We start from the raw sequence: 11,244 nt of genomic DNA, 5'->3' as shown, positions 1-11,244 counted from the left end.
TAGTCAGCGCTCTTTTGAGGCAATCAAAAGCCTCTTTGCATCTGTCATTAAAGTCAAACTCCACCTCCTTTTGCAACAAGTTGGACAGTGGAAGGACTACTTTGCTAAAATTCCTTATAAAGCGCCTGTAGAATCCTGCATGACCAAGAAAAGATCGCACCTCTCGCACACAAGAGGGGTAAGGCAATTGTGAAATAACAGAAATTTTTGCAGGATCTACTTCAATACCCTTATTGGAAATAATGTGTATACCTTGCTCAACCATAAAATGACATTTTTCAAAATTTAGAACAAGGTTAGTTTCAATGCATCTATTCAAAACTTTTTCCAAACTATTCAAACAACCATCAAAAGAGGATCCATATACAGTGAAATCATCCATAAACACCTCTATGCAATTTTCTAAAAAATCACTGAAAATACTAATCATGCACCGCTGGAAGGTACCAGGGGCATTGCACAGGCCGAAAGGCATCCTCCTATAGGCAAAAGTGCCAAAGGGGCAGGTGAATGTGGTCTTTTCCTGATCCTCAGGAGCAATGATAATTTGCATATAACCAGAAAAACCATCAAGGAAACAGTAGTGGGATTTACCTGCCAGGCATTCAAGCATCTGGTCAATGAATGGCAAGGGAAAATGGTCCTTTTTAGTAACCTGGTTCAGCCTCCTATAGTCAATGCAGACTCTCCAACTGTTCTGCACCCGAGTAGGAATCAGCTCCTCCTTCTCATTTTTTATCACTGTGAGGCCGGTCTTCTTCGGGACTACCTGGACGGGACTCACCCATTGGCTGTCGGAGATAGGATAAATGATTCCAGCTTGCAAAAGCTTGGTTATCTCCTTCTTCACTACATCAAGAATCACTGAGTTGAGTCTTCTCTGTAGCTGTCTTACTGGTTTAGCTCCATCCTCTAAATTTATTCGATGCATACATGAGGATGGGCTAATACCAGGAATGTCCGCCAGGGTCCAGCCTATAGCCTTCTTATGCTTCTTGAGAATTGACAACAACTTCTCCTCTTACTCATCAGCAAGGGAGGCAGATATAATCACTGGAAAACTCTTGCTATCATCCAAGTAAGCGTATTTTAAATTTGATGGCAGAGGCTTCAATTCTGGTGTGGTCGGCTGGACAGTGGTAGAAGGAGATGGTTTCTCAGCCTTTACCTCATAAAGAAAGTCAGAGGTATGTGTACTTCCTGAAACATGGTTAGTCCTATCTGACTCTATAAAATCAATCTCGAGAGGTAAAACACCACCACCAGACATGCAATCAATATCACTCTCAGATTCACTCTCAGCATCAAATTCAGACATATGATCAAGTACAATTTCAGACTCAATGCATGAAGAGTGAGAGGCATGCAGATTAGAATAAAGATCAGTCATGTATTCATCAACAACATGGTCAATTATTTCAGCACGAAATACAAAAAGATCTTCAGATGGGTATTTCATAGCATCCAGAATATTAAAATGAACAGTTATATCACCAAACTCCATGGATAGTGTGCCTGCATAAACATCTATCTTAGTTCTAGCAGTTTTCATAAAGGGTCTGCCTAGAATGATGGGAACTGATCCTTGCGAAAATCCATCTTCCATATTCAAAATATAAAAATCAACAGGGAAAATCAGTTCACCAACTCTAACTAAGACATCTTCTATGAAACCAACAGGATAGGCAACACTTCTATTAGCTAAATGAATTACCACATCAATTGACTGCAAGGGACCTAGAGATAGAGAATTAAAAATAGACAGAGGCATAACACTAACAGAGGCTCCTAAATCTAGCATGGCATTGTCAAACTTACTATTCCATATAATACAGGGTATGCTGAATGTACCGGGATCTTTGCATTTTTCAGGAATTTGAGGAACAAATTTACCAATCAATGCGAAGACATTTCTGCCCATGCTAATTCGTTCACTTCCTTTAAGCTTCCGCTTATTAGTGCACAACTCCTTCAAGAATATAGCATATCTTGGAATTTGCTTTATTGCATCCAACAAAGGTATGTTTACCTCTACTTTTCTAAACGTTTCCAAGATCTCTTTCTCTGCCTCTTCCATTTTTTTGTTGGAAACTGCTCTTGGAGGGAATGGAAGAGGGGGAATGTGCTGCTTCTGCAAATCAGAATTACCTGAGGAAGAAGATTCACCTGCACAGAAATTGTTAGGTAAATTTTTGTTATCACCTTTTTCTGGAGTAGAGTGAAGTTTGGCAGGTTCATTTGCAGATGAGGAAGGTGCTACGGGTTGAGGTCCTTGACACTGCTTTCCCGACCTCAATGAAATGGCACTGACATTTTTGGGATTTTGGACAGCTTGAGAAGGTAGCTTGTCAGAATTCTGGGACTGTTGTTGATTCAATTGTGTAGCTAATTGTCCCATCTGATTAGTCAAGCTCTGAATGGAAGCTCTGGTCTCTTGTTGAAACTGCATGTTTTGCATAGTCATTTGCCTCACAAGTTCTTCGAGGGAAGGTTGTGGAGGGGCCTCAACTGTTGGCTGTTTCTGGGGTTGTTGCTGTTGTTGGATTGGTGGAGGAATGTATGGTCTGCTTGGGCCAGCAGCATTTTGGAAGGAAAGAGCAGGCTGCTGTTGTTGTTGCTGAGGGCTGGACCATCTGAGATTAGGGTGATTCCTCCATCCAGGGTTGTATCTGTTGCTGGAGAGGTCATAATTGTTCTGCTGTGGTTGATTTTGCTGTTGAGGTTGAGGAGGTCGATTGTAAATATTTGCAGCATAAGCTTCAGGCTGCTCAATTGCTCCAGGTTGCTGCATGGAAGGGCAAAGGTCTGTATGGTGGTCAGCAGAGGAGCACAAACCACAAACCCTTGCGACAGGTACATATTTCTGATTCAAGGCCAGCTGGGTTACCAAGTTAACCAATGCATCCAGTTTGCCTTCAAGCTTCTTAGTCTCAAATGATGCAGCTGAGTTTGTAGCTACCTCATGCACTCCTCTAATGACTATGGCATCATTTCTGGCGCTAAACTGCTGGGAGTTGGAAGCCATCTTCTCAATAAAATTCCTGGCTTCAGCAGGAGTCATGTCTCCAAAGGCTCCACCACTGGCAGCATCTATCATACTTCTCTCCATATTACTGAGTCCTTCATAAAAATATTGGAGAAGAAGCTGCTCTGAAATCTGATGGTGAGGGCAACTGGCACATAGTTTTTTAAATCGCTCCCAGTACTCATACAGGCTCTCTCCACTGAGTTGTCTAATACCTGAGATATCTTTCCTGATGGCTGTGGTCCTGGAAGCAGGGAAAATTTTTTCTAAGAATACTCTCTTAAGGTCATCCCAACTCGTGATGGACCTTGGAGCAAGGTAATACAGCCAGTCCTTTGCCACTCCCTCTAATGAATGAGGAAAAGCCTTCAGAAATATGTGATCCTCTTGGACATTTGGGGGTTTCATGGTGGAGCAGACAATATGAAATTCCTTCAAATGTTTGTGCGGGTCTTCACCTGCAAGGCCATGAAACTTTGGAAGCAAATGAATCAGTCTAGTTTTAAGAACATATGGGACATCCTCATCAGGGTATTGGATGCATAAGCTTTCGTAGGTGAAATCAGGTGCAGCCATTTCCCTTAGAGTCCTTTCACGGGGTGGAGGTTGTGCCATGTTCTCAGAATGTGCAAAATCAAAATGCTCAGAATCAGAATGCTCAAAATTATAATGCTCCAAATCAGGACGTTCAAAATCACCAATAACAGAATGCACAGATTCACCAGTAATGGAATGCTCAGGATGATCAAAAGGTATAAAATGATGCCTAACTAATCTATGAAATGTCCTATCTATCTCAGGGTCAAAGGGTTGTAAGTCAGATGAATTGCCTCTAGTCATACACTACATTCAGCATGCACAACTAGTAGCCTTGTCATGTAAATAAAGGTGCAGGTTTGAACTACAGCTACCCTCAAATGATATCCAAATGACTTGAAATTTTGTGAGCAACCTTATAAAATTATGAGAAGATAGCACAAAAAATTTCAGCCAAAAATTCAAAGTCTAACTATGGAAGCTAAAAATGGTAGGTTAAGAAAAATAAGTGAATAAAACTTGAAAAATAAAAAACTTTTGACAGAATCACTATTTTTGGACGATGGAGACCTCAAATACATATATAATAATTGTGATTCTGATAATCGGAGCAAAAGTTATGGCCGTTTGAAGTTTCGACAAACACAAAATTTGCTACTTTTTTGGAACTTTCAAATCTGACCAAACTAAAGGCTCTAGCTATTTTTCCCACAAAATATAGGTTAAAAGAAGTTAGCACAAAAAAATTCAGCCAAAAATAACAACCCTAGCTACTAAAACAAAAAATCTCAAATAATTCAGCATGGGTGGTCGCTAAAATCCATCTCTACTTAATTTCTACTACTACTCTGTTTTGCCGCAAGCAAAAGTGGTCGCTAAGTCCGTCGCAAAACACTATTCACAGCAAAACACCCAAGACTAAAACAGGGGAAACGCTTAATGGGAAAACTGAAACAGAACACACACTAAACAAAATACCAGGACACTAAACAACACTAACACACATACTAACACAATACTAACAATTAAACATAAAACACGAAAGGATTAAACACACAACACTAGCTAGTTATTATGAACCTTTGGACACTGCTCCCCGGCAACGGCGCCAAATTTGATTGAGGCCGTACCCGAATCAAATAAACATGAAAATGCAGTAACTAGGAAGTGATCCTAGGTCGTTTCCCAACGAGCAATGACAAACCAAATGTTCATAATATACTTGCGCAGTAACAGTAACGATTGGGGGGGGGGTTGTTTGTTTCGTGATTTAAGAGCAGAACAAGTAAACTGGAATATGAAACTACTAATATTAAAAATGGTTTGTTTCCTCTGATTCAGAAGCAATTCTCTTATCCTGGGTTATGGAGAATTCGTCCCTAACAGTCAACCACTTAATCCAACCCTATTTCAATTTACTAAGCGAAAATCAACTTAGGGTTGTCAATACGTGATTAGGCACCACATACACCAGTTACCCCTTCGTCCATTAAGCATGAACGCAAGTTAGGCTCAGAGGCAAAGGCAATTAATCGAACACGAAGCGTGCACTGATTAATGTTCACGAATTTGGGATAACTGGTGAAGGGAAAACTGCCAGGAAACCACATTACAAACGAAACCTCAAAGAGAGTTGGGCTTCGTCCTCAAAAGGAAACAACACCAGAAAAAACTAGCCTTCCATAGATTCAAACAGAAAACGCAAATGAAACATGAAGCAGAAACATAAATGAACAGAAACGTAAATGAACAGAAATGTAAATGAAACAAGAACGTAAATGAGAGTAGAAGAAGAAGCAAGAACGAAATTGTAATTAGAAGCATAAAACGGAAAATTGCATTACGTGAACAGTAGCATCAAAGCAGAAAACGTAAAACCCTAAAACAAAAGCTCTGAATAATGAATAGCATAACAGAATAGCCTTGCACGAATCCCAAGGCTACTATTTAAAAAGAGTCACTCAAAGTCACTGGGCCCTATTATAATACTCTGGCCCAAAACGAAATAAACACTGAACAACATAAAATAAAATTGCGAAATTTCCTAATTAGAAATTAACTAAGGTAAGCGCTGCTTTATTTGCCCTCTTCAAGTCCATAACCAAAATCCGGATTAAGCCCAATGTTTCATTAATTCCTGAAATTAGATTAAAAACATCAAATTAGCTAAATGAGCCCAAATAATAAAATTGCCTGATTAATTGACAATTAAGACCAATCAGTAATTAAAATGGTGCAAAAAGGGTTTAGAAAATAGAAGAAAATGATGGCACATCAGTTAGGATGTCTGAACCTTGCTTTAGGCCAAAAAGTGAGACATGTCAGTTTTGTGAGGACGAAAAATATACTAAAAATTTTACAAGAACAAATTTCAAACATTTTTATATTTATTAGTACGAAAAAACATATTTTAACGTAAATTGAACGAGTAAAAGTTAAGTAATGCATCCAAAGGGGATATTACAATATGTATATATTTTCTATTATAATCTTTTTAAGCATAACTAACATAACTACAAAATTTTTGCTTAAATTAAAAAAGATTTAATTATGATTTTAGCCTCTGAAATTTTGGATGAATTAGTTTTGGTCCTCTAAGTTTTTTTAATAATATTATTCTAGTCCCTTAAATTTGAAAAAAAAAATGTTTTTAGTCCCTAAAATATTAAGCTGATTTTAGTTTTTAATGATAGATTTGACTTTTGAGGGACTAAAATTATATTTTTAAACTTTAGGGACGGAAACCAAATTTGTCTCAAATTTTAGAGACTAAAAACATAATTAATGTAATTAAAAAAAATGCATACCATGAAAATGCTATAGGAAAGAAATCAGTCCTACTGTTATTTCTGTTGGTAGTGGTTGGTGAATTTGGTAGAAGCTTACATATGAGGATTTGAGCAGCTTCTCTCTGCATATGGAGGTCAAGTTATCCTTTTTAATTGAAATCGAATTAGTTGATACAAAATAAAATCAGATTTAATTTGATTAATATTCATAAAGATAATTCATATGATAACTAATTTAATCACTTTTATAAATAATAACTTCTATTTAATTAAATCAAATTTAATTAACAAAAATAATATATATAATTAATACTGCCTACTATTAAAATAGGTAAATAACATATTAACAATTTTGAAAAAAAGATAATTGATAACACTATTAATTTGATTACTTTAGAAAAAGTAACTTATATCTATAATTGATTTTAAAAAATTCATAAAAATTTAACACAATGAAAACAAATTTTTGTTGAGCATAATACACGATAAGACTATGTTTCCATTATGTATTTGTCAATAGAGACATATTTTCATTGTGTAAAAGAGACTCCAAATGATTAGACAACAGAAATGAAATTCCATTGACAATATCCAATAAAATCACGTTTTTGTTTTATATTTTTTTGACACTTATCTTACACAATAGAACATGATTTTGTTGTGTATTTTGTCAAAAATGGTGTTTCCTTGAAAATGGTATTTTCATAATAATAAATTTCTTAAAGCACGTGCGGGTGTGAATAACAAAAGTGGAGATGATAATAGCAACTCCCCTTTTGAATGGAGCCTCCCTTTGGTTATGGGCCTTTGAATGGCTCCTTGAACTTGAAGCCTTATTGGAAGAATTCCTCACATCCAAGGAGAGCCAAACTAAATCCTGACTAGCGCCTAACTTAGCCAAAAAATCTACAATGTTGGTTCCCTCTCTCAAGGTTTATGATAACTGGCCACTATCTCTAAAGCATGTCTTGAATGGATCAAATAAGACATTGTAACCGAAGATGAAAGCAACCATTTTTCACTAGAAACAAAAGCATAAGTAGAGTTTGAATACCCCAAACTTCAAGCTGTTTCAAGGCCCTTGTAAATACCCAAAAGCTCAACAAAGATCACATCCTAGCAAGAGATATGATTAGCAAACCCATTAATCCAATACTCACATCGGTCTCCAAATCTATCCCTTCTAGGATTTCCTTTAACACTTCGGTCCACATTTATATTGGATGACATTTTGAAACCAAAACTGCAAAAAATAAATCCATTTGTCATTTAATGAAAACAAGGAGTTAATTACAAATCAGAAGGACAACTTGACGAAAATATGTTTAATACTTAAAAGTAAACGTGATTTATGCATCTATTAATGTAAGTTTAATTTTTAAACTTGCAATGAGCAACTAATAAAATGTTTTTTCATGTTTTTTTTTTTTTTGTCTTTGTGTGAGTTAGTTCTTCCCCTCTTATAGTTTCTGATACGCAGCAGATGCAAGGGGTGCCACTAGCAGAACAAGGGGAAGGCAGTAGTGGAGGGGTGTCTTTAGCAAGGCCCAAATGGAGAGTAGCTCTTCCCTCTTACTTAGAGGACTACGTTCGTGAGTAAGGGAGCCATGCAGTCGTGGAGAAGGCAACTGAGTTAGTTAGGCTAGGTAGGTTCGAAGGTTCTCGAACCCAGTTGCAGGTAGCATGGCCGTTAGGCCGTTAGGAGGTTGTTAGGTGGTTAAGGCCATATAAAAGCTTGTAATTCGTGTTAAGGGAGGTGAATAATAATACGCAGATAACCACTTTCTCTCTTTTTCTCTCTTTCTTTCTCTCTCTCTCTCTCTCTCTGTGTGGGAGGACCCTTGGGCCTCGAATACCAAGCATAGCATTGGTGCTTTCATTGAGCAACCATGGCGGAAGCAACTCACTCTAGGGTTTCAGCAGACCGGATTGAGGATGCAATCGCGAAACTCTCAGCTTCACAACTAGCAATGAACACAAAGATCGACGACCTCCTCCAACGAATGAATCAATTAGAGGTTGGCCAGCAACCACCGCAATCATTGTCGTCGTCTTCAGTAGGACAAACACCGCAAATGCATAACGCAGTCCACCGCATGAAGCTGGACGTTCCAAGGTTTGATGGTTCGGATCCAACAGGATGGACATTCAAGATAACACAATTTTTTGAGTACCACGCGACGCCAGATCAAGAGCGCCTAACCATAGCATCATTTTATATGGAAGGACCAGCATTGGCCTGGTTCCAGTGGATGCATCATAATGCACAACTTTCATCCTGGCCGGCATTCCTTCACGCGTTACACTCTAGGTTTGCATCATCAACGTATGAAGACCCAACCAGATTATTATGCAAGCTTCAACAGCGTTCCTCAGTTAGTGAGTACCTCTCAGAGTTCGAATCACTCGCAAATCGGGTGGTTGGTCTACCAGCAACATTCGTTCTAAGTTGCTTTATCTAAGGGTTGAATCCCTCCATTCATAGAGAAGTGCAGGTTCGTCAACCAGCGTCACTGGCTCAAGCAGTGGCATACGCGCGTCTGCAGGAGGAGAAACTACTGGACTCACGGCGGCAACAGACGCCTCGATCACTCGCAACAATCCCAAGCTTGAGAGCAGCAATAGGAACCACGAACCCTTCATACACAAATAGCTTATCACGAGGCCCGAACCCTTCGATTCCATTCAAAAGATTAACTCCAGAAGAACTCGCGTCTCGCCGGGAAAAAAGATTATGTTTCCATTGCAAAGAGAAGTACTCACAAGGTCACAAATGCGCACCTTCACTCTTCTTACTAGTAGCAGAAGACGATCAATTAACACCTGAAGTTGTCTCACGGTCACCCTCACCAACAGATGAGTTACTTAGGGAACCACCGCCAGCCCAACTGAGTTTCCATGCTCTATCAGGGCATTCTGCACCAGAGACCTTGCGCTTGAAAGGAACCATCAATGGATTCCATGTAAGCATACTCATAGATGGAGGAAGTACTCATAATTTCCTCCATCACAGAGTTGTAGCAACACTGGGCCTCGTCACTAAGGAGGTAGCACCACTGAAGGTAACAGTGGGAAACAGAGATGAAATTAGGTGCCAGGAAAGGTGTCAGGATGTGAACATACAGGTACACGAGCATACGTTCACGATAAAATTTCATGTTCTACCTTTATGTGGTGTAGATGTGGTCCTAGGGGTTGAATGGCTCAAAACGCTGGGACCAGTGTTAACGGACTACACGTCCTTATCCATGAAGTTCATCACTGAAGGGAAGTTTGTGGAATTGCAAGGGGAGCGCGAGCAAGTAGGTGAACCCGTATCCCCTTCACAACTACGTCGTCTCCTACATACGAATTCCTCCAGCACTTTTTTTCACATTAAAGTAGAAGCTAATACACAAACAGCTACCATACCTCCCAACTCACCTGAGATTTCAGCATTACTCACAAAATACTCATGCCTTTTCCAACCTCTAACAAACCTTCCACCATCAAGAACCACAGATCACACCATAAACTTACTACCCAATGCAACACCAGTGAATGTTAAGCCCTACAAATACCCGTATTATCAAAAACAAGAAATAGAAGAGCAAGTCTCAGCCATGCTTGCTAAGGGCTTCATTCAGCCAAGCTCTAGTCCGTTCTCCTCCCCAGTTTTATTGGTAAGGAAGAAGGATGGGACATGGCGTTTTTGTGTCGACTATCGGGCTCTCAACGCCATCACGATACGCGACCGTTTTCCCATTCCAACAGTGGACGAATTGCTCGATGAACTTGGAGGCGCTTGCTAGTTTTCAAAACTGGATTTGATGCAGGGATATCATCAAATCCTGATGAACAAGGAGGACGTGGGAAAGACGACATTTCGAACTCATCAAGGACACTATGAGTTTCGAGTGATGCCTTTTGGATTATGCAATGCACCATCCTCATTCCAAGCCACAATGAACCAGCTGTTCCAACCTTATTTACGCAAACACATAATCATCTTCTTCGACGACATATTAGTATACAGCAAGACCATTGTTGATCATCTTCTCCACCTGGAAAATGCCTTTCGTACCCTAGTAGCATGTCAGTTCTCACTTAAAATCTCTAAATGTACGTTTGCTCAGCAACAATTGGAGTACTTGGCGCATATTGTGACGGCGTTGGGAGTTAAACCGGTGCCGGAAAAGGTACAAGCTATTCAAACATGGCCCAATCCACGCTCTCCTCGGGCCTTACGTGGGTTCTTAGGTCTCGCGGGGTTTTATCGTCGATTTATCAAGGGATACGCGATTCTGGCATCACCATTAACTAAGCTTTTGAGTCAAGGCCAGTTTCAGTGGTTGCCGGAAGTCACTGAAGCATTCCAAAAGCTGAAGGATGCCATTACCGAAGCTCTAGTGCTAGCGTTACCAGACTTCAAAGCACCCTTCGTCGTGGAGACGGATACATCAAACACGGGTATGGGCGCGGTTCTATCTCAGGGGGGTCACCCCATTGCTTTTTTCAGTAAGCAATTTTGCCCAAGAATGGCCAACACATCCACATACGTTCGAGAGTTGGCAGCCATAACCGCCGCCGTCAAGAAATGGTGGCAATATCTACTGGGCCACGGATTCACCATCCTAATGGATCATAGAAGCTTAAGAGAACTCATGAGTCAAGCCATTCAGACGCCTGAACAGCACCATTTTCTCGTGAGGTTGCTAGGGTTTGATTACGCGATACAATATCATTCCGGCCAATCTAACACAGTGGCGGATGCATTATTGCGGGTCAATGAAGATAACCAGGCGTCTCTCTATATGCTGACCATGCCACAACTAGTGTTCATGGAAGATTTACGAAAAGAACTCACACATACACCTGTTTTCAAAGAATTATATAAGCAGATTCAAGCAGATC

The 11,244-nt window shown here is 39.7% G+C and overlaps 1 protein-coding gene and 1 non-coding gene across 2 annotated transcripts; both read left to right on the top strand.

The window, feature by feature from the left end:
- The first annotated feature begins 3,155 nt into the window (after positions 1–3,155).
- Positions 3,156–3,262, top strand: LOC113000869 (small nucleolar RNA R71). The gene has a single exon (XR_003266190.1). It is a non-coding gene; the product is annotated as a small nucleolar RNA R71 (small nucleolar RNA).
- Positions 3,263–8,240: 4,978 nt separating this feature from the next.
- LOC102664964 (uncharacterized) lies at positions 8,241–10,142 on the top strand. The gene is made up of 2 exons (XM_006606788.1): positions 8,241–8,746; positions 8,837–10,142. Exons 1-2 carry the CDS (start codon positions 8,241–8,243, stop codon positions 10,140–10,142), a joined length of 1,812 nt encoding a protein of 603 aa, XP_006606851.1.
- Positions 10,143–11,244: the final 1,102 nt, after the last annotated feature.

This window comes from Glycine max, chromosome 20 (assembly GCF_000004515.6).
Source record: "Glycine max cultivar Williams 82 chromosome 20, Glycine_max_v4.0, whole genome shotgun sequence".
NCBI classification, from domain to species: Eukaryota; Viridiplantae; Streptophyta; class Magnoliopsida; order Fabales; family Fabaceae; genus Glycine; species Glycine max.
The sequence above is the reverse complement of the archived record's forward strand: the minus strand, read 5'-3'. Positions and strand labels throughout refer to the sequence as shown.

Excerpts from the sequence above, each read along its gene's own strand:
- LOC102664964 (XM_006606788.1), top strand. The coding sequence starts at position 8,241 with ATGGCGGAAGCAACTCACTCTAGGGTTTCAGCAGACCGGATTGAGGAT. Across the intron at positions 8,747-8,836 it reads GTTAGTGAGTACCTCTCAGA|AGAAGTGCAGGTTCGTCAAC; the intron begins GTTCGAATCACT and ends CTCCATTCATAG.